This window comes from Strix uralensis, chromosome 4 (assembly GCF_047716275.1).
Source record: "Strix uralensis isolate ZFMK-TIS-50842 chromosome 4, bStrUra1, whole genome shotgun sequence".
Classification (NCBI taxonomy): domain Eukaryota; kingdom Metazoa; phylum Chordata; class Aves; order Strigiformes; family Strigidae; genus Strix; species Strix uralensis.
In genome coordinates, this window is record NC_133975.1 from 29947462 (window position 1) to 29972169 (window position 24708).

The 24708-nt window shown below is 35.4% G+C and overlaps 1 protein-coding gene across 14 annotated transcripts in view; it reads right to left on the reverse strand.

Moving 5' to 3' along the window:
• FRYL (FRY like transcription coactivator) overlaps positions 1–24708 on the reverse strand; it is a 177509-nt gene that overhangs the window by 77922 nt on the left and 74879 nt on the right. For 11 of the 14 annotated variants that reach the window (XM_074866146.1, XM_074866149.1, XM_074866144.1 and 8 more), the window contains 10 exons: positions 18943–18996; positions 12983–13122; positions 12439–12535; positions 10223–10302; positions 9648–9728; positions 9004–9172; positions 7725–7817; positions 4563–4661; positions 2990–3091; positions 244–288 (listed from right to left, as the gene is read on the reverse strand). In XM_074866146.1, coding sequence (XP_074722247.1) covers positions 244–288; positions 2990–3091; positions 4563–4661; positions 7725–7817; positions 9004–9172; positions 9648–9728; positions 10223–10302; positions 12439–12535; positions 12983–13122; positions 18943–18996 — 960 coding nt within the window. The remainder of the gene's footprint in view (positions 1–243; positions 289–2989; positions 3092–4562; positions 4662–7724; positions 7818–9003; positions 9173–9647; positions 9729–10222; positions 10303–12438; positions 12536–12982; positions 13123–18942; positions 18997–24708) is intronic. The other 3 variants (XM_074866151.1, XM_074866142.1, XM_074866143.1) reach the window with 1 other exon arrangement.

The following is a 24708-nucleotide window of genomic DNA, read 5'->3' on the forward strand; positions in this document are numbered from 1 at the left end:
TTTTTGCCCCCAAAGAAAAACTGGTATTAGATAATTTTCTGATCTTTCTCCTTTACTCCCTGGCAAGAAAAAAGATCTTTGAAACATTAGCTATTCTTAGTCCTGCTGCTTCTTAACAGTACTAACTGCAGTTTTACAAAGAAAGGAAAGCACAAAATACAACAATTAACATAAAAACCAAAACAAAGTATTTACATGAGACAAAGCAACGTTTCACTGAGTTACAACAACATATTAACTCACCTGCAGTGTTTCTATTTGTTTTCTGATACTGTTGTTAGATGGCATCTAAATAAAGCAATGTGAGACAGCAAAACATAACAAACATGAGAATGGAAGGCACATGCATGTTAGATGAAAAAAAGCACAAAAACAAGAGATAGCTGTCTAGTAAGGACTCTATTCAGTAGAAATACAGGTTTTGCTATAGTGACAGAAAACGTTCCTCCAACTTTCAAGGTTTTGTGGTAACAGACACAAAGGTTAAACTGTGAAGAAAAAAAATTATTCTTTTCCACCCAACAGTGGTGCAAAATGACAGACACTTTTCTCCCATTTCAGCAGCTTTCTTAAATGCTTCTTCCTCTCTCCAGAAGAGGTGGTAAGGATACCACAACAACTCAGCTTTATCCAAGAATCTATCAGATTTCTGACAAACCTGCTAGAATTAGTCAATCTAAATACTGGTCAAAAATGTAAGCAAAATATTTTACAATACTGACCCAGTGTTATTGTCTGCTGAACAAATTCAGAATTTTGCCTACATAACAGTGGTTAAAGAAATGCCCTGCTGGGCTCAGTGTTGAAGCAACTGCTTTGTGGGACAAGGCCAGCTATATGTATACCAAGAAACACCCTTTGGTGCACTCCTGGTCTAAACTGACTCTTACAACTCACTTAACTGCTATTTGCATCAGTCCACATCCCTGGACTTCCTCCTTTCAAGCAAGCCTAGGATGGTTTCCCCACACAATAAGCCTGCTTTGAGGATAACTGAAAGTAATGTGCACTGAAATCCAGTACAAAGAGTTTACAAGGGCAATAAATACTGCTAGTACTGGATTAGGATTCAAAGCACTCTGAGGAGCATTATCAAGTACAGCATAGCACCAAAATACTACAGGGTAAGGTAGGGAACAAATACACTATGCATCAGGTACTATGGAGCAACTGCGAAGATGTGAACTTTCACAGCATGGCGAAAGGGAGATTGCTCATTTCTGTCACCAAAGTGACCACATGGTGTTCATTGCTAGGTAAGAGTTTGTACTGGGCAGTCACCAAGGAATAAAGTGAGCACCATGAATCCATGACCTACATTACCTCTTGGCAACTTGTAAATGGGCCTGTACTCTTCACAGAATATCTCTACGACAGAGTTTAAGTGTTGTTATTTCAATCATTAATTAGTTAATTTTAACTAATACAGTAGGGGTGGATGAATCTTTTTGGTACTCTGAAGTATCTTCCAGTTACTCTCAAAATTACTTTATTAAACAACAAAGACGCTAGGGACAATGGATTTGGAATTCTTATTGCATTTTATATATTTATGTAACTGAAAATAAAATAATTTTAGTCATTAGGAAATCAGGAAATAAAACGGGGAAGGGGAAATCTAAAAGACTAAACTGCTGTGAAGTTCAGATTTATAAATTAATGAGATTACTTATTACAGAGTGCATGCATTTAATTAGCTTCAGAAACAAAGGAACACATTAATTCATAAGACACATGAGGACAGTGGGGGTGTATTTTTTCAAGATTAAAGTCAACAAAGTTTCTGAACAAGGTAGGCACCCAAAAAACCAATAGCATTTGGTGGGCCAAATTAAACCAAGCCATAAAATATCCTAAAATTACTCATTGATGACACAGCATCGTAACACTGCAAATTCTGAATTGCAGAAATTCATATGTAGAATTTCTGCTGAATAGAGCCTTACAGTAAATGGGTTAAGCTGTTAGTGGTTAACAAAACTAAGTGAAATATAAAATGCATGCTCAGCAACTACCAGTTAAACTCATTGGCATTTATGGTTTTAATACATCCATTATCAGCAATGGACATTATGCCAGCAAAATGCAACTCCTAGATTGTAAGAATTTTTTTAAAAGCTTTAAAAACAAAAGCAAAAGCAGCCTCCATAAGCAAAAAAACAACAAAAATTAAGGCAAATATTGCAAAAGAACTGCAATGTTAGATGAAAAATATACAAAACCCCAACAAGCAACAGAAAGGTGTGAAAGATGTCATGAAAACAAAATGACCCTTAAAAAACAATCCAAGCAGCTAAACCTGTTTCCTTTCGACTTCATGCTGGTTTACGTATGTTACTAATAAGCTTTGGAATTGTCACTCATACCTAACCAAAATGAATATTGTGAAGATGGATCAAAGAATTTATTAAAATTATCAAAATCATACATTAGGCGACATCATGAACTATGTTAATCAAAATTAAGGAAAGAACATGTACAACAATTAATGCTACAAGAAAGTCACTAAAACAAATCCCTACTTTCTAAGTATCTTGATCTCTTTATCAACCGACTCATGTTTACAATGCTATCAACTGAAGCCATGAGTTAAAGGGACACTGTAATTTTTACTTGGAAAATATACATCACAGGCTGTAGATATCTCTTTTCTGGACTCCCAATTCATTTTCTATTCCTTCAGTAAGTGAACAAGAGAAATTTTCCACTTACTATACATTACTAGCAGATACTTCTGCAGATTTTACTCAATAAAACTAACAGTCCCCAAGGGGGCCACATCTATTTCCAGCATTATACAGCATCACAAAACTTACTACTAAGTTTAATATTAGTGGAGACTTAAGACATTTAATTAAAAAAAATTATTTCACAGTGTCCTTTTAAACAGCCAAATATTCATCTTTTTATTTGGCACAAGAATGCTGAGAACATATTTGAATAAATGCTATTGATTTGCAACAGTTCCTGAATTGAAAAGGATTCTTACCTTTAGATGTGACAAACAGTTCTGCAGGAAAACGTGCCAGTTATTTAAAAAAAACTGTTTCTGACTGACACACAACAGGCAGGTGATCAATGGATACAAAGCCTATGAGTAGGGGGGAAAAAGAATTGATCAAATTGCTCTTTGCAGACCTCCCAAGTCTTGTACATTGTGAATGAGACACACAGTCAGTTCTTGTCTCTCAGTCCTGCAGTTTTAGCATTGCACAGCAGCCTTTCCCCTGCACTAGGACATGCGTGCCAGGCATGGTGTCCAGGGTATAACCTATGTGCTGTAAGAGCTGTAAGACCAGGACAGTGGGACCACGGTGAAGCTCATCCACTAGCAAGGCCTGATCTCAAAGACCGAGAGCAGATCTCACCCTTCATACAATATTCACTCTTCTCCTGCAACCACATGATTCAGTTCATGGGGTCCTACATGCGGGAGAGGGAACTGTGTCTAAGAAGAATATTTAGGAAAAACGTCATCAACTCAGTAAAAACCGAGACAGACTTTAAGTTGTCAAAAATGTTACTTCTACTCAAGATCTACTTTTAGTAAGGAATTAAGTATGATTTAATAAAGTCTGTGAATATGCAGACTAGCATGACTTTGCTTTGCTTTAGTAATGTAAGATTTGTTTAAACATCACATACTTTAACAGAATATGTAACAGTGACTAATACAAAATCTGACTGCAGATTATCTTGTTATGGAGCAAAATTAGAATGAAGATGAATAGGTAAATTGTAATCTTGATGTAACAATGTTTCTGACTTCATAAATAAAATGACATTGTGAATACTAACATCAACTACTTTATGTTAGTCTTACACAAGGAGTTTAACCATGTACAATGACATATGCTTTATATGCTCAGAATACCAGAAAGTAAAGCTCATCCCTAACATGAAAGTGAAAAGAAGTAATTTTAAATTTACTGGATATGCCAACTGTGATGCAAAATTTAGCTCTACATTTCCACCAAAGTGAAGTGAATCAACTTGAAACATGGCAGCCATGGTCATCAACAATTACCAAATACTGCATTAGTAAGAGATTTAAATCATTGCTAAGATGCAGTCTTAGGGGAAAAAAAACCCACAGATATTTATATCCGAAAGAGATAATAAAAAATACTGGAGAAAGAAAAACAAAGTGGATGAAGAGAGGAGAAAACAGGCTATTAACAGGCTGCTATTTTCCTGGAAGAGTCTTGTCTGACACTTCCATCTTTTAATTAAACATAATTTAAATACACAGGCTCCCTGAATGCAAGTTCTTTTTAAAAGAGACATTAGATTAAATAACTCTGTGCTAAAACCCACTAAAATAATCAAAAACAAGCATTAACTTCAAGACAATCTCACAAGCTAGATAACAGAGCACATATCTTGCACAAAGAAACAAATCAAAATTAGAGCAAATGCACATACACAGCATGAATTTAATTATACTTGAGTCGAGGAGTTGATTTAAATTAACACAGCTGTTAGCTTTTCGTCATATAATGTACTAGCTTAAAAGTCTAAGATAAGCAAAATGGAGAAGTTGAAATATTTCTTTAAAATACCAGCGAATGCTTCTTTCTTGAACTCAATTCAAAGGTAGTCTGATAAAGCATCTCCACAAAATTTTTCAAACATGGCACATTCACTTCATTTTTAACAGCCTATTAAAAAAAAATACACACATAAATGGATTTAAAAGTTTATACATAAGGCAATTTAAATATACATTAAGATGTCCATGAATTCAAGAACATTCAAAAGTTAAATCTCACATTAGGTAAGTATTTGAGTGCATTTATCTGAAATATAAACAGAAGCATAAGAAATCATGTCATATACTACAACCATACAGTTAAAAAAACCCAAAATCCCAACAAAAGAAACCCAAAATCCATTAAAAACCCACTATTTTAAGAATGTGGACTGTATTCTACACTTAAAGAAGAAAAAATATCAGACACCAACTAACAAAAACTACAGTGAAACTCTTAATATTTTTTTAAATATATGAAATAATGCTTATAATCTGTAACTTTTTCACTGTTCCCCTCTCCAATGCTCCCCTTTTTTTACATACTCCAGTTCTGAAAATTTAGATGATACACAGGATTACCAGCCAGTCAACCATGTAAGTTGTCTCTGTTCAGCTTTCAGAATTAATGAAACAGATACATAGAGCCCTACACCTCTTTTATCCACTCTGTCCTTGCACAAAGAATAGCCTTCCTTCCACAAACCAGGCATCTACCTTCTTTATCAAAACCTCTGCAAGCCTCTTAGGCTGCTCTCTGGATACCTGTGATGATCCATTTAAATGTTATTCTCAACCTGCTGTTCTGTACTGTGTTTCTGCTTTATTTATCAAATTGAGGGGTGGGTGTTGGAGAGGAGCTTAGCTTTTCTGGAAGAGATCCTCTATACTCATAATTTCCCTATAATTTCTGATAGTTTTTATTATTCAAAGTTATTAAAAGATACATCACGTCCACCTTGCTAAGAACACTCTGAAAACATGGGGAAGCATAAAAACGAGAGTGTAGCATCTCTGTAACATATACAAATCCAAAAAGAACAAGAGAGAAAGTACTTATGTTTTAAAATCACTTCCTACATACTCCCAATTATTTATCTTTTGCTATTCTTAAGCTGTAAATTGATCAGTAGCCTGCTAGCTCCACATAAGAAATCAGTCAGTTGTTGCCAGAACCACACTGTTGCTTTGGGATATAATCTTAGGCTTACAGGTCAGCCTTGACTTCCCTGCTGTAAAATATGTTGTCATCCGTCATACCTCCAGGGTCCAAACCAGGTCCTATTTTTAAAAATGCCTGAATGACTAATGACAGTAAAGAAGTCACAATGCCAAAACCCAAGAGCTTTCTCACTTAAACAATTTTTTGTATCCAAGTTACAGAAAATCTAGTTTCAGTTCCTTCAGCTGCTTCAAAAAGATTCAAACTTGCATTTCACATCTTCCAAGAAAATGACTAACCCTCTCAACTGCATCTCAATCTGGGATAGGGCTCTCCCCTTCTATTCAAGAAGCTCCATTTATATGAAGTGATTAGAGACTCAATGAGTCAGAAGGAAAGATCAAGCCTCCCTCACCAAGCATTTAAAGCGCTGATTCAGGCTATGCTTGTAGGAAGTGATCCACTAAACAACACACATGCTCTTCACAGCCGGTGTGAGTGTCTCCACAGTTACCACCAGATAGTCCCAATTCCTAAATGCTGCTTCTGCCTCATTACTGTACGTGCTGTTTTCACTATATTTAAAGTATGATTTTGCAAACTAATATTTGTGTTTGCCTAAATGCTAAGTACTTTCACTATGCACCCCTACTTCAACTACCAAACAACTATGGAGTTCAAAACAACAAATGCGTTCACTTTTTAACAGGACAAGAAATTCTTCTCTAGAAGAATATAATAAATATGACCAGGTAAGATCAAGACTTTGGTCAATAAACAGCTACTACCACCTCTTTGTGGTCATGCCTTAAGAAGAAAGATTGTCTCCTTTCTAAAATTTTTTTTAAAGAAAATCCGAAGGTTGAGACCAGTGAAGGGACAGAAGCATTTCCCCATGGCTCAGGGCAAGGCAGACCATTTAAAAGAGGACACAGAGTTCAGAGAGATTTATCTTTCTTTTCCTACAAGCTTTCTTAGATCCCCACCTGGCATGCTAGTCTTTGTAGATTCCATTCTACAAAACAGGATCTACAAGTCCCAGTTCTCTATATATAGCAAGATATGCCCCTATAACTGGTCATAACATGGAGCCATGACCTGCCATTTTTTGGGCCAGTGTGCTGAACGCACTGTGGTCTAGCATTTGCTAATACAAGTATTAGTTTAGACAACAGTTACAGCAAGTATCCATCCACTACGATAAACTTTCTGAGCTTGTAGTAAATAGTCAACTCAAAATATACTCAGCTGCCATAACTTCTCATTGACCGGTTGACCAAGCTTTACACAACCGAGCGAAGCAGCCTGAGAGGATGGGGGGGAACCTGTCCTGACCAAAAGCATTCTCACAAGCAATGTTACAGGTACATCCTGTAATTCAATGTTACATCCAACACTGTGATGATATCAAGGTGTTTTTCTTGTTTATGGCTGCTGAGTAAAATTTCTGGCTTTAGATATAAAACACATACGGGAAATGATTGTTCTTCCACTTGAAGGATTACATCTAGTGAACACTCACCTCTACAAACAATTTTTATTTAATTAGCCAAAACCTACATTCTTTCTTCTTACATAGGAGTTCACGCTCTCCCTATCGGACTGTAAAAATGTTACATATCTCTGTTTATTCTAGAAAAAACTTAACAGGTTTCGGCTAATAAAGAAAAGTCAGTGGGACCCTTGAATAAATATTAAACCATTAAATATTAAATACTGAACAAATATTAAACTAAGGAAATTTCAAATTTGTAGAGCAAGTATAAGATTACACAGTGCTTTAGTGATAAAGTCTAGAAAACAGACAATTTTAAGCAGTTCTGAAAAAAAGACGAAACTAGCTAATACACGAATCATACTGACACATTTCCCTTTAGAAGATTATGTAGGTGCTTGTAATTTACTTAATAGTCTTTCTGAATCTCTGAAAATGTAATGTTGTGAGGATTAATGGAAGCAATTTTAACAATGAGAGCCTAATTGAAAGTGAGGGGAATAGCGGGGGGAAAAAAAAGAAATAAAAATACTTACAGCAGCCACAGGGATGAGAATTTCCACAAACAAACCAGCAAGTGCATGTTTTATATCTTTATCTTTTACTTCCAGGAAGTATTGAGCACATTCCTTAGTAAAATATTTAGAAAAAGGAAGACAAATATCACTATGCCATAAAAACCACTAACAGTATGACATTAACTGTCACTTTGAATTTAAAACATGAAATATGTTAAAGTTAGTCTTATATTCCTTGACAATATCAAATTTACAAAACATTGGGAACTTTAAAACCTGTTTTACCAGGAATTAAAAAGAAATTGAAAGAATGTTTGTAATACCAGATAGCTATTTACTTTCTACTCAGAATATAAGGAGTACTCAGAAAATAAATATGCAAGTTTTTCCTCACAGAATCACACAGAATCACAGAATCGTCTAGGTTGGAAAAGACCTTGAAGATCATCCAGTCCAACCATTAATCTAATGTTGACAGTTCCCAACTACACCACATCCCTAAGCGCTCTACTCTTAAACACCTCCAGGGATGGGGACTCCACCGCTCAGATTATTCTGAAGTTTTAAAAAATAAATGCTTATCTCTATTGAAATTATTAGAAAATAATAGTTTAATTCTCATTTTCAAGATGAATTTGATGCAAGGTAAATTTTACAGTAGTAATCCATAATAATTCATACACATTTGCACACTCCACTATACCAAACAGACCACTCTGGACACAATCTAAAGTACCTATGTGTATGTTAGTTTTTTCAGGATTGAGATCAATGTCAATGGGCTCTAATAAAATCTATGACCAAGTTGCAATAACTTCAGTTACTGTGGAATGGGCGAGTATTCATTAGAATTTTTAATCCACAATCAAGAAAAGCAAACAAAGAGATTTTAAGTCTCTCTGAAAATTAACTGAAGTGTTTTTTAAACAAAAGTGCTTCTTGACATCTCAGCTGTCAAAAAAAGATACATTAAGTAACTTTTTTTCTTTAACTCACTGCTTTCATAAAGAAAGAAAATTATTTGATTGCTACCCATTTTCATTTAGTCTTGAATAAATGAATATATTACAGGTTTGCCACATTACCGAGACAACTGAGAATGGGTTCTCGTTATGCTAGGTACTCACAAACTGCAGAGAAACAAATGTTTCATACCTTTGAGAACTTACAAACTAAACAGAAAAGGATGAAGGAGGACATACAAGCAGAGTGAGCAACTGAGCACAGCAAGCATCATTGTACCTTCATGACTTAATCAAAATCATGCACATTTCAGTTTTCTGTAATATTCATTTACCTGCATGAACTGAAATGAGGCTTCAAAATCCTCCACAGGATACATCTTTACTCGAAAAAACTTCATTCCCATAATCAAACTGATGATACTTTGCACTACATGAGGACTCTGTTCTTTTTGTCGCAGTTCCTTTAATTCAGTGACAAACTTCTTCCTAACAGCTTGAAACCTGAACAAGGGATATAGATGGCAATTATTTACATTCTCAGTTACTTTTATATGATGTCTATAATTTTGAACCAATTTCTTTAGTCTGTTAATGATAACAGCACCTACAGTAAAAGAAACATAAGCAAGATGAACCCTGATACTTAAAATCTAGGCATTTAAGAGTGCCTATGATGATGAGCACACTAGAATATACTCATTAACTGAACAACTGTTGACTGATACTAGGCGTCCTTTCCCTGCACCTACAAGTTGACAGCAAAGCAATTCAGTATTGTACTAAAGATTACTTCCTGACTGGTTCAAATTTATTGTGCTGGAACATGAGACTGAGAAGCCAGACTACACCTGACTAGACTTGACACTTAAGGGATTAGTTACTGGAGTCATTAATAAATGTTGCTATATTATTAAATAGTCTTTAAGTCTAGAGCGATCTTTCCCCAAACACAAGAAGAGTCAGAGACTGAGCTTACTTTGATTGAGCAAGAACCCCTGTCACTTCTGCATATAAGTCTGCAATAATATGCACATTCCCAGTGTTGGTTCCTGAATACCTAAAGAGGAAAAAAAAAAAAAAAAAAGAAAAGAAGAAAAAAGAGAAGGTGTTAAATACAACTTTGTTCTTTGAAACCCCAAGCATGTTCTCAATTACAAACAAAAAGTTTGTTCCACAGCAAGACAGATTATTACCATAAAAATAATGAAAATCAAGCATAAAATTCATGAGTGGCATTTAAAGTGACATAGTTTCATTAAGTGGACATAAGAAACATATTCTGCATAGGAAGTTTACTATAGTTATCCAAACTCAGGCTTTTCTTACGCTGGCTGGCTGTGCAAATAGTTCTGTATATTCTAGGCAAAATAAACTCAGCATCATACCGAACACAGCTATATTCTTTCAAGATACGTTTTCAGTTAAAAGATATCAGTGTCTACAGTACAGTCACCAACATGTTACATGTGAGGCAAAGGAAAACAATCACAATAACCAAGCACAGGCTGGTAACACACACAAAATATTTTGAAATACACAAGTGAAACTTACCCTTCCTTATGTTTAAAGTGCTTAAAAGCCAAGTTTAGAACTTCATGTACTAAAGGATCTGGCACTGGATGAACAGGTATCTGAAATGCAGATATAATTTACATGTACGTAACTATGTATGTATATACACACGTACATATGTGTGAAGTAAATAAACAGTACTGTGAGATGCCCTGTAGAAATCTCTCCCACTAGTGTCAAAGGACACATCCTTTGTTGGCATACAGTATCAAGTTAATTCTGTAATATATGAACACTTACACAACCTGTACTGACTAGCAATAACAACAATTTGGTGAGAAACCAAAACCAAGCATTGATTAGAAGGCGTTTTTTACTGAGGTCCTCCCAGACATCACCACTTTTCTCAGGTTTAAAAGAAAACATTTGTGTAAAAATCAAATGTATTATTTAAAAAAGCAATATATATATATTTATGAAGTCATAATGTTTTTAAAACTTCAAAGCAATTTAGGTAGGTACTAGGATAACCCTACTAAACATTACTGCTTACAAGTGATTAAGATTTTTACTAAAATATATCAGAAGAAAAGATTACTGTCTTGTCTACAGAAAATCAGGTACTTACTGCTTGAGAACTTCATACTCTTCTGCATCAAGAAAGCTATTTGTCCAAGAACTTCCAGTTACTGGAAATGGCTATCTACATGCATATTCATACACTGAATAATATGTAGTCATTTAAGCAAAAGATTTTTGTTCCTACATAGGTCATGTCTGTTACCCTCTCTCCAGTTGCTCTGTGCATATTACAGAAAGGGCTGGATCATACCCTTTGCATCCTTTAAAACCAGTTTCTAAGAATTAAACAATGACAGGGCTCCCAGGAAGAGACAAAGACAGAGATAATGTGAATGTAAATATGTTTATTGATTAAAAAAAACATCTTTTCTGTGCTCTGTTTGCCTAATTGCAAATTCACATTACAGGCAGAACATACAAATCCTCCTTTAGATAGCTTTTAATACCAAATTGACTGGAGGATTCTCTTAAGTGGTGTATCTATGTTTAGCAGCCCATTGCGGGCCTTTAGCAGAGGAAAATACTTTTATCAGAAAAATATCTATCTTGTCTGGAGTACAGGCATGAGAGGCTTCCCAAGCACTACAGAAGTCACCACAGACTCTCTTCACCAAAACTTTGGCACCTCTCCTGACAATTGAATCACTGGCAACATGTACTCTACTCAACAAAAAAAACTAGTACCAGTTCAAAATACAGAAGCTACCCATACAACCCTGCAATCCTAAATAACCTATTCCATTTCCCTTTTTCTTTCTCACTGATAGAACATTTAGGCAGGGAGAGAGCATGAACTAAAGATTTTCTGTAAAACACTAACGCATAGGAGTTTGATGGCTTTAATATTGTTATCTGCATCTCTGTGTATACAGTATAGGAATATCACTTTGGATGATGGGTCAGTGTCTCAGAGTAGGATAGGTAGCTCTTTCATTTCACTGTTTTCATTTTTCCCTATATCACAAACATGCCGTACGCAACCACATAAACATAAATCGCTTACAAATTATTTGCAAATTAAGCCATAACCCTTTCTTTACTTAGTACAGAAAGCCATTTAATTTTTATGTACCTATACATAAAAGACACAAACTACGTATTTGAAATGAGAAATTTGCACAAGTCTGCCTCATGTTTCAAAACGTTCCTTACAGTAATCTTTTTCTCTTCTCAAAAAATGTGAGAAAAGAATGCTGCTACTTGAAGCCAAACTCTATCCTCTTGTCCATACACCAATGCAAATTTTGTATTAACAGAAACTGTGTGTGACAACATCTAGCGCTACACTAGCAAAATTACATAGCCTTTCTAACTTTTTAAAAATGACATTTTAATCTTGTCATTCAATGATTTCACATCATATTTCAAAAATGTTTAAGCAGACAAAAGTTACTCAACGTAAATAAAATGCTATTTTTTACGCTTTTGCTTTTTGCAATACATCAGCAGCTTTGACTTAGTGGATCCAAGATGTGTGAACTGAGATAATGCAGGCACATAAAAAAAAGACAGGAGAGGACAAAGGCTTTATGCAACTGAGAGTATAATTACAGTCTTGTATGTGCTCATCATATATATGCTCCAGTTTTTAATTAAAAAATTTAAAGGAGATTATCAAAACTGACATTAAAAGCAAAAGATGAAAAGAAGTCTGCCAAAGGAGAAGAACTTACCTGTTTTAGAACCTCTATTAAAACTAAACAAAAAATGAAATCTACAGCTAAGTCCCTCCTTTCAAGTAGATAATCTCTTTCACGTTGTTGGTCATCCCTAAAATAAGAAATCAAGAACACAAGTATCATACACAAGACCGAACACAAATGTTACAGAGAAGGGCTATACGTGTCTTTCATGCAATCACTATTGCACATGTATACAAAAATGGATGGACTCTGGGGTTTGGTGCAGCAATGACATCTTGCCCCCTCCTGAAAGGATCTGCCAACAATCAAAACAATTAAAAAATGGACAAACTAGCTGGGAATTATCAGCATCCAACTTCCTTCTGTATATCAACCCTAAAATCATCAAGTTACTTCATGCATATCCATCTATGCAAGTTAAATACATTACCTCAAAGAAGTCCATGCTCTTTCTACATAGATTTAGGTAATGACAGATCCAAATACAAAATACTTGTCAAAAAGTACAAAGCACACATTTTCTTACAAGAAAGCACACAAAAATCAAACAGACTTTTTTGAGAAAAACTCTTACCCCTTTGATTTTGTGCTAGACCGAGGTCTATATTCGTAGGATTCATCTTCTGTTCCATTTTGACGCCTGTACCAGTCAAACAAGGTGCGTAATAAGGAGGGAAGACAGTGCTCTGCTACTGAGCTCATAGAGCTTATCAACTGAAAAGAAGTAAGAAAAATAGTTTAGTGTGATAATCTAAAAATCCTAGAACTATAATCATTCTTTCAAATTGGTTTTTAATGTTAAAAAGCATGTATCATAATTTTACAAAGTGGCAACTTTATGTATCATTTTCATCTAGGACAATTAGCATAAATATGATGCACTGTCAATTATTATGACAAATTTAAGCAGAAAAAGTATTCCAAAGCTCACGGGGATCACAGAATCCTACATTTATACAGATGACCCATATAAAATAATTATGAAAACAGCAAAGATTTTAGGATGTCCCTGAATGTTACCATATGTACCTGAAGTATACGTACCTTTACATTACAAATGACAGATAAGTAACCCTCCTAAACTGAGCAAGTACGTAACCTTCAAAAACATGCTTCTTTGGTTATTATACAAACAAAAATAAGAGCCTTTTACATATTCTACTCTACTTTTAATACATTTGCCTGGTCTAGATCTCAAGCAATGTTTACTTTCAGCATAACTCCCCTATCTACTACTCTCTTTCAGAAAATCCACGAGTTGTAAACTTATCTGTGAAACAGTGTCAGCAGAAATGATTACAGAAGGAAGACTTTAACATGTTACAAAAGTTAAATTCTCTAGGCTTCCTTTAACTTAAACTTTAACAGAACACATCAGTGCCAGAGCTTGGAGAGAGAAGAATGACTGAAGAAAGACAGTGTAAAGCAGCTATAAACTGCCTGCCAGGAAGGAGCAGGGAGCAAGCCCATCCCTAAAACACTGTCTGGAAAAGGAGAATTACCAGGTTGCTCACTGATGCCATGTATTAATTACCTCCTGCATCTTTCAAAGAATAGGTTTCAATAGAAGCCATCCTTATGCTATAACTTACCTATTATTCACTATTCTGAAAACTAAGAAAACATCAATGACATTCTTTCTTTGTCCTCATTTGAAGCACCTTGGTTTTTCAGGTTTGGGGAAAGGATGGGGAAAGGTTATCCATATGGAAACCTCAGGAGGATCTCTTTCAACCATCTGAATACTCTGCTCATCTTGTTAACCAGTCTGCTATTCAAGACACAATAACTGAGTAGTATTCTTGATTCTCTGAAAAATCCTTTAATTACATAAACAAGTGGAGAAACTTCCTCAAAATAAGTAAAATCATATTCTTATTCTGTGAATTCATAAAATTTTAAATCCCAGTATGCAATACAAACTACATATATGCCAAATCTGAACAGGAACTAGGTTTCATTAAGAATTGTTTACTAGAATAATGACATTACTTTTTTTTCTTATAATCTGTCAATAGGACCCTCACTAAAAAGGGATTCAATAGAAAAATTAGGCATGCCACCACAGGAAAGGAATGCACGTTGACCTAACTACACTAAAAGATGAAGGCAGTTATTGCAGGCGACACAAAACCATACAAAGCCTTTTTAACACTGAAAAGAAACAGATGCTAGAAATACCTTGTAGGTTCACTATAATGCCTTGCATCTCAGAACAAAGGCTAAATTTTGAGAATACCTTCATTCTTATATACATTGAAATCTTTATGGCTTGCTTTGGAAACCAAGCATGTTGTAAGTCTGTACAAAATAAATATCCAGTCAAACAACCAACATACATCAGACTTCTGGAAGTGGACAGTAAAAATCAGCTCAATTTTACCACTTTAAAGTTACATTGTGATCTGAAATGAAGCAGTACATGATGAAAAGGAACACATACAAATTAAGATGTTGCTCAAGAAAATTATCTGATGTGGCAGAGGTCTGAAACTTCATCGGGGAAAAAAAACAGCAAAAACTTGTTAAGAGGGAGAGGAGAAGAGGAAAGAAAACCTATGAGGAAATTTGAGACATTTGTGGGCTACTATTAAAATTACTATCCTTCAGCAGAGAAAGCATCAGAAAAAAGAACTCAAAAGACTTGTTTGTATTGATAAAGCTTCAAAAAATCTTCAACGAGATCTCATGTGCAAGAAATGCCTGTTGCTTGCATCAGCTTGGGGTACTCAAACATCTCTTATTGATCTCATTCCAGCCATGAACACAAATTACAAATTAAAAACATTAATATATTGTGGGGTGGGTGGGGGTGTTCAGAAAGCAGAAGGAACCAACCCTCCTCATGAGTTGCTAAACGAAAGATATTATACTCAGCGTAAAATCATCAATGTAACTGGAGTCCTTAGAATGAAAGCTAAAGCTAAACTTGATGAAGAAGGGATCTATCACCAACCACAGCAATCCAAAATGTGTTTTGCTTTCAGAATTTACTGTCAATTCCCATACCTCAAATAACCTAAACACTGGGGAAATACATTAACTTCTCTTTCTCTAAAAATAATGATACATCCAATACATTACACAGTTATATTCATACAGCAACTACACACACAACAGATCAAGAACAGATTAAGCAAAATTGGTAACTTAGGTTACCCCATGCTGTCCATGTAAAATGACCCCACAAAGCACTTCTACTCCTCTGCCCTCCTTCTGAACTGATGGGTTTATCCGTAGAAGAAAAAGAAGAAAGCTGCATATTAAGCTTTATTAAACCTTTTCCTTAGGTTTTTCTGCAAGTTTACACAGTATATTAATACCACTACCGTTCATAAATGTTCCAACAGTTAGGCAATTTACATCGTCTCCCACAGAAACAAGCTGTATCACATGCATTAAAAAATTTGGAATTGGTAAAATGCTAAACCCAGAAATGGCTGGCATTATGAAGCATTTTCCTCTTGAAGTGAAAAATGAGTTTTACATTATAATTATTTATTTCCTGCCACGTTTTGCATCCTTAACATTCTACTGAAAAGGCACTGGAATTATCAGGAAGATTGAATCTTTGCTCATATTACATAGCTGCTAAGCAGAACATGAGCTATACGCTTATTCTTTTTATTTGCTTGGATACTAAATTTGAGATCATCTTACATAAAAATTGTAAGAAAACCCTTTTATTTTAGCATTAAATTATGCCTAGATTGAAAGCAGCAATCCAGACGACGAAAGATCCTGTAATGCCCAAGAGGACAGGGCTGCACTAGTCATCATGACGTGTACTTATATTCCTTGGAATGAAACAGCAAAGCATGCTCCAGTCATAAAGGCCATAACATATTGCTAATTGCTGCACTTAACATACCCAACAGTACGCTGAGAGGCAAGGAGAGAGAGAGAAGCAAAATTATACTAAGATGCTAGAGCCCAAATTCCAGCTGTGGCCAAAATCCTGATCCTGAAAACACTGCTCAAGTTGTGCCTCATCATGAACAAGCCTGAACCCCAGAGACACATCTCCTTTCGGTCACTGAGATGGCCAAGATATGCTTCTGCATGATCATAAAGTTTTGGTGTCTTAGGACAAGAGTAGGAAATTGCCAAGTATGATTCCTACAACAAACAAAAGAAGAAAAATACAAGCTATTTCAGTTTCAAGCTGTACAAGCAAAAATATTTTAAGAAATGCAATATATGCTCTATAAAAACATTTCTCTCTGGTAGCTTCTTGATGTGCTGGGAATGATAAGGGGAAAGCACTGGTACTAAAATGCTAAAATTTTTAACAGTTTAGAAGTGTATCAACATAAAACTTTCCTTCTCATTTTCCAAAGTTTCATCTTTTTTAGCTGAATTTACATTTTTGTTCCAATTAAAACACCAATGACAAATAAAAGAATTGTACTATTTGAAAATTAAAAATTACTGATTTTGCACACTCGGATCTAATATTAGCTATCTTGGTCTGGTTATGTTTCCAACAGAAAGAACTTATAATCCCATTGAACAGTTATTTTACTTTTTCATGATTGGGACAGCCATGCTTTCCTCCCCCATCCCACTTCTCATCACTTACTGAGCTGAGAGAATGAGTGTTAAGTAGATACCTTCTTACTCCCAGAATCCTGCTTGTGTTTCAATCATGCTCTTTTTATTCACAAAGTACAACACTTACTAGCTTGGACACCATATCAGTACAGCTAAAGCCACTTTTAGACTCAAATTCCTAACTCCATAAAGATCTCTGGGTGAACAAGGTTGGCCCAGCAACAGTTCTAGCTTCTCTGCTGCATGCTGTAGCTGTGCACTCTGGATCCTCCTGTCTCCCATACTTTGCCAATCTCTTTTTACTCTGTAGTCTTCTGCACTGCTGGAGAATTGATCTTAATATGGATTTCATACAACCAGGAATGAACAGACAGAAATACTCTTAACTCCTTTTGCCAAACAATATTCAAAATTCCCTACCAAAACTCACAATCCCTGTCACCACAAGGGAGATATTCTGCTCCGACTCTCTGAAGTAGTTATTCAGTACCATTAAAATCCACATCTTGATGAACCCAAAGTAGATTACAAATAACAAAAGAACAAAATAAGAACTTGTACACACACACACTTATATACACGCACAATCAAAACAAATTATTTTTAAAGTACTACATTTTCAGGAAAACAAGTTTATTTCTGTATTACAAGATTTCAGAACTTATATGCTTTGTTATTTATTTTTCTTCACTCAGCATACTTTTAGAACCTATATGTAGTTCAGTACATGACTACTGGTGATTTATAAAAAGCATCCTTAACTGAAGAAAAATGTGGCAGTAGGAGGGGGGGCCAGAGCTAGTAAAAAATTAGTAACATTAGTGATTTACAGATTTCCTTAGATCATCCCTTTCATGCACATTATTTAGCAAGAAGAACTAGATGATCTTTTAAGGTCCCTTCCAACCCAAACCATTCTATGATTCTATGATTTTGGTCATCTTTAAAGCAAAATACTGCTGTTACGAAAGAATTTATGCCCCATGCTCCCTCACCCATTTTCCTTGCTTATAAGTAAACTTTCATTTAGGAGATAGTGGCCTTACAGCAGGTTAGATTAGAAAAATTAAAAGGCTATGTGAGGTTTTTGGTGGTGGTTTTGTTTTTCTTTGAAAAGAGAATTATACATCAAATATCACATGCTATTATTTGTTTCTCCTTTGGGAGGAGGGAAAAGAGGTGCATGGATGGCTATGGAAAAGTAGGGGCATGTCCACAGATTTCAGTGCAATGTCTAATACCTATACCCAAGGAGTGATGGAAAGCATGAAACAAAAAACCAGAACACTAAACTTCATACAGTAAGGTGCTATTCAGTAACAGTTAAGAACAGGAACAGGCAATTAATGGGGCTTCATCTGAATGCTGCCTCTCCATTGCAAGGAAGTAGCTACAGCAGAAAACCATGCCTATACTATGAAAGAATCAGAAATATATGCAATAAATATGAATAAATTGAGCAGACAGTTATTCCAGGCACAGTTCACTTACAATAAGTGAAATAGAATAGCCTCACAGGGCAACTATATACTCAAAGGACAAAGTAACATTTTGAATCTACATAATACCTTCTGCCATAGAATCAAAAAGGCCTCAGTAAAAGCCATGTTACTGAAATTAACACTATTTGCTTATAAAAGCAGAAACACAAACACCAAAACAGTAAGTGATCTAGGCTGAGGTTACACAATGCCTGTTAACAGGAATAGAAATAAATGAAGTCTTTTTGTCTCCTACCACATTTCAGCATCTTTCTTTCAGCAGCTTTCACTGTCACCTTCAAATAATTAATCTATTCTAGTAGTTTCTTACTATCGTATTCTACAATGGAAAAATAAAGTCTAACATTCAAGGTCTAAATCTTCCGACACTGATTCAGACATGGATGTTTCAAGTCATTACAACAGTGGAACCACTATTCTGCAAAACCAGAGGCCACCTTAATCCAATAAAAACTGCCTTCAATTACATGTTTCCTACCTGATCAAACTGAAGATCTTCACCTCTTTGAAGAGATCTGGACAAGAGCTTTTCCTGTAAAAACGATGAAAAGAAACATGAATTTCACAATGCAATTGACTGTTACCAAAGACAGACTCCTTCTTTCTCAGTTATATTACAGAACAAAGAAAGAACCATTTCTGAAGATGTGAAGTGTACTCACAAAATAGAATAATACAGATCTAAAATAATTTGGTACCTTAATAGTAATAACATTAGAGACTTACAAACAGAAAATGTCAAACACCTCTCCCAGACAGCAAGGCCTACAGCAGTGTGCTCAACAGAGATAGCTGGCAGAGGGTGCTAAGTGTAACTCAGAAGGAAAGCCGTTCCCATCTGCAAGCATATTCATCTTCATATAAGGCAGTTATTGTAAGCTACAAGAATAAATTTTGAAATGCCTTCACAAACACAGAGACAATCGTTCAACGCATTTCCAATCTGTGCTTTCCCTGAACTGCAATGACAAATAGCTAGAAAACTTAGTCCAGGAAAACGAGAATGTCAGAAGAACTTGCTTTACGTTTGAAATAACATTGTAAGGTACAGAAAAGATGCAATATTAGTAGAATTTCATTATTACAATATTTCATTCCAACCAGTACCATAAGACATATTGCTCTGTTAAAATCAAAACTAAATTATATTTCTTACAAAATAATTTAGTGAGAATTAAAGCATTAAGAAAACAAAACATCCATGAACTGTAATAGTAACGTAATAGTAATTCTTACTAGTCACTGTGGAGAGTACCAAATTCTACAGTTACAAGAAATACAACTTTTATAGTCTCATGCTAGGGTATCCCGTAAAGTAAAAAAAGAAAAGCGGCAGGGGATGGGGGAGAAGTAGAAAGAGAAAAAAAGGAAAGACTAAGTCCCATGTACTGGCTCTGAGGGTCAGTGATTTATGGTAAGTCAAGTTCCACAGTAACAGCTTTAAGGGCATACTACAAAGCAGTAAGATATATAAAGATGTGACGAGCATTTCTTGCTACTTAAAGGAATTTTAAACTACTTTTCACTTTACTATAAATGAATCAAAATTGTTGTCTTTGATGAGGAAAGCAGAAAAAGTACTCAAGGTAAGGAGTTAATAGCTCCCATTAGGTTGCAGTAAGCAAAGAGCTTTAATGGAGCAAGTTAAGTCAAGTAGTAAACCCTAAGAGCTGTTAACTTTCCTAGTCTGGGATGTAAAAGGGAGGTGTCAGCAATACTGATAGCCAGTACTGCTCTCAACAGGTTGTGCCTCAGTTAACACAAAATAACTGCTCTCAGTAGGTTAGTAAGAGACAACACCCATGCTGTCACACTGCTGACAAAAATTTTTAAAGTCAATATTGCTTGGCATTTAACACTTACAAGGCTGAAATAGACAGGCTATATGTTAAACAGACACAAATTGGGATTGCAAGTACCAAGTCCAAGAATCAAACCAGCAGTTTATTTTCGTTTGTCCTAATCGTAATCTTGAAAATACGAGACAATTTCTGGCATTTTCTGACATGGGTGCAGCTGTATTTGGTGTTCAAAAGGACACAATCTCTGGCAACTATTACAGTCACCGAAAACTTGAATTCAACATTGTCCAGGCAAAAAGCATTTGCCTACTCTGAAAGTATAACTTGAAATAACATAGGTCCCAATTCACAAGTCAGACCATCTTCACTTTCTATAATCCAAAGAAACCCACTTAATTGTCTAAGAAAACAGTCATTTATGTACATTTCCAGTATGTCTAAATAAAAATATTTTTTAGAAGAAGGTGGTTTCAGAAAAATGCATTTAATATTCTGAAATAATTCTATTTGTTCATCAGTTGACGTATTAGCCAGTGTTCTTTAACTGTGCATTAAAAAGCAAGGGGGAAAAGGTTTCAGATACTGGCAAATAAACACTTTTTGAATCTTACAAATTCATATAATTTTACATGTTAAGTCTGTTCAAAATACTGTTATGAGAATTGACATTTTGCAGCAGATACTAAAAGCTCCAGAGAGTGCTTGCAAATCACTATTCACTTTTAACTAAATTCCTCTCTTTTTTTAATAAGGAAACGTCTACTGTAGGTCAATTCATGTTATCTGTACTATTCTTTTAGATAAACTGCACAAATAATTGTAATCTTATCTATAAAGCAGAAACACGAGAAATGTTCCACCCTATATAAACATCGTACATTGCTAAATAAGCTGAAGGAAAATAACTAGAAAACTATTCCCCAAGAAGATAGAGAAGTGACTTTCCCATAAGAAGGTGGTAAAAGTCAGCCCCAACGTGCCATGTTTGCACCATGGTACTACAAAACTATTATACAGGAGAATAAACGCTGGCTTTACTATACACATTGCATGTGTCTAAAACCAGAAATAGCTAAAGAAAAGAATGATAACAAATCAAAGAGAAGTGAAATAATCTGTAAGTCTTTAGACAAAAAAGTTGAAATCCATGTCAACAGAGAGCAAACCATTTTTTAAGATAATTCTAAAAGTTTAGGTTTTTTCCCCTCACATTCTATACTGAGATGCATCTGTTCATCAAATGTTGATATAACTTTTGAGTTTTTTAGTATCAGAAAGAATAAAGACATTACAAGTTCATAATCCTCCTTACTGTTTTTCCTCAGCATTAAATATCTTAACTGCTAAAAGGTAAATATCACTGTAGTTAATGTAACACTGACCAAACAAATGTGACATAACCAAATAATACTCTTTAACCCAGTCACAGGTTTATCAAGGCCTTTGAATTATTTGTATGGCTTTAAAATGTATTTTCTTTCATTGTCTTCTTCTAACTCTGCTTTGTCATGGCCCCAGTTGTCTCACAAGACTTAGAAAAATCTATCCAACAGCATAAAGTAAAGGTCTGGAAACTTCCACTGAATTAATAATTTAAGATTTATTTTCCTGGCTTCCTGAAGTTCGAAGAGAGATGGAAATAATAGGTCTACATTTATCTTTTACAAGTGAAAAAAAAAAACCAACCAAACAAAAAACACTACTGAATTAACCAAAGAGCAGTTTGCATCTATTATGTAAAGCAGAAATGTCAACATATGGCAGGCAGCAGAGATCAGGATGTAGACAGACGTGCGTGTGCTGTGCAAACAACTGCGCCCATGAAAAAAGGTACCACCCGTTGGCCCCTCTCCAGCATTCACTGGCACTGTCCTCTGGTGACTAGCACACCTCAGCAGGGTGGCTCAGGTGAACACAGCAAAATTAGTGTACTTGTTTCTGTCCTCCAAGCTGCAACTAAGAAACCAGACAAGGGATGCTGCCTTGCCTCCTGCAGCCCAAGTGCTGGGCAGCGCCTGCGTCCTTGCCTCAGCATCAGAGCAGCATACAAGAAACACTGCACTGAAGAAATGTGGTGTGCTAAATTTTACAGACTTCAGACAAGCTTTTGAAAGCACCTAGGCAAGACTTCCAAAGAATACAGTGCTAGTCTGAGCAATGTTTAGTATCTCCATAATGGAATAAAATCGCTGGTGTTGGCAACAGGCTTAAATACTCTTGCTAGTTTTGACTTAAACATGAGACTGAACTACAATTTAGCAAGTTAGCAGCTTACCTAGTTAACATCTTGGTAACTTGGTGGCACCACGTTAAATTCTCTGCTTAAATTCTAACCATCTATATTAACATGGAGCCTGACAAAACAAAAGGTAACCGAGTTTGTCACTAATCTTTTTCACTGGTATAGTACGTTTCACGTTTGGGGAAGGCTTGATATCATGCCTCACAGTCACCCTTGCACAGCTGAGGAAGAGTATTTTAAGATACAATAAATTGTGTCTGAGCCCTTTTCCCTTTAAAACTATATAGTACTACAAAAGACATAGAAGAATTGATTTTTTTTTTTAAGTGTTTTAATTTAATTTACTCACTAAAAGGATGATCTTCCTTCCTGTGGTTACACTTGCTACTCGAATCATTTATTTTAAGCATTTGCTGATAAGCTCTTTCTGTAACTCTGGAAACTCTGTGGTATTAAAATTTTGCAAGCAGAGAACTCTTAATTAAATCAGTGAAACTACTTTGCTACTCACTGAGTATGGTAAGTAAATTCACAGCCAGAGAAACCATTTAGGTACTTTTTAGAAGTTGGTTACTTCCAAATGAAACCTATACATCTAGCCAAAATGGTAGTGGCCCCTCACCCCCAGGTGCTCTCTTGATCTGAAATTACTTTTTTTTTAATTATTATTTTTTAATTAATTTTTCCTCCCCTACTAGCATGTTCATCTTCAAGTTTTAAAAAGTGCCTAGCTCCTAACTTCAATTGGTCTGGCTCCAAATTCTCTCCAACAGCTTTATCTAACAGCCTAGCTTCATCTAATGCATTAAAGATTTATGTAACACTATATATATTCTCCACATTATTATTTGTAGCCAAGTCATCCCACAAAATCAAATTACACTAAAATGATAAAGAGCTCTCCTCTCTTCCATTAAAGCCTTTTCTCCAATCTCAGTCAGTGCCTTTCCTGTGCCCTTTCAGCCTTTTATCTTTTCTTTTAAATGTCATACATTAGAACTGAATATTCAGAATTTATATCAAATACTATGTACAAAAAGAAAACCACTTCAGTACTTCCCTTCACTGAAAAACCTAAGGATCCCCTTCTACCTCTTTGTGTTACATAGGCTGAGATTGTTTCACTTTTCCACAGCTTTTGGCACCTCTTTTAAATTGCTGGTTTTCTACATAGTCCTTCCTTCCCCCAATATAAAATAAGGAATGTGTAAATTTACATTTGATTACATTAAAAAACATTTTCTTTAAAGGAATTCAACCTGGCAAATGAACCCAGACAGAACTGTTAAAGACCTTCACAAATGATTAGTCTAGTAGTATTTATCATTTATTTTATCCCAAATAATTTTATACATACCATACACACACAAAATATAAGTTTCAGAATCTTATTAATAAAAAATCCTGACTAAGGTAGACTTCATACAATCATCATAAAACCTCACCAGACAACAGAGCTGGGAATGACTATTCTTTGAGAAGTGCATTATTTCATTAGTTTCATGGGTTTTCTCATTTTTAATCTGGCGAGATGTTTTGATTTTGTATGATTAACAGATTTAAAAACATTTGTTTAACTAACAGCAAACAGTGTGGCTGGGAGACACAGCCTGGGATTGTTGTCAGAGGATTTATTTCATCTGGTGTAGGGACAAGTTATGCTGCACAAGTGAACTCCAGGGCTATTCTATTTGCCTTGCTACCAGTATTCTGGTTACAAGATTTAACTCCAAACTAGCTGTGTCTACAGGAAAAGCCCTCTTCAGCTCATCTGTATTACAGACAGCCTGTGCACTCTGGCCAAGCACTACCCTCCCGTATGTTTAGCAGATGAATGGTGAGGGGCCAAGGGACCAGCATTCGCAGCAGTAGGCACACAGACCACCCTGAGTGGAGCTGTCTGCCTTTCCACACACAGCATCACCACCCCCAGAGCTCTCCTCTCATTTCTTAGCCATGTACTCATCACCATTCACAAGCCCCTTTTCCTACAAAGATTTTGTGTGCTTTCTTATCAAACCCTCCTGAATACCAGATTCTTTTGGATGTCTATAAGGAAACAGACAGGTTATATTTAAGTTGTACACTTGCGTGGTGTACACACACACACACATATATGTCTATATATAATGTATACTGAAGTGGGTGTATATAAAGAAATGTTTCCTTTTCCTCAGCCTTTGATCTACTAATGGTTTTA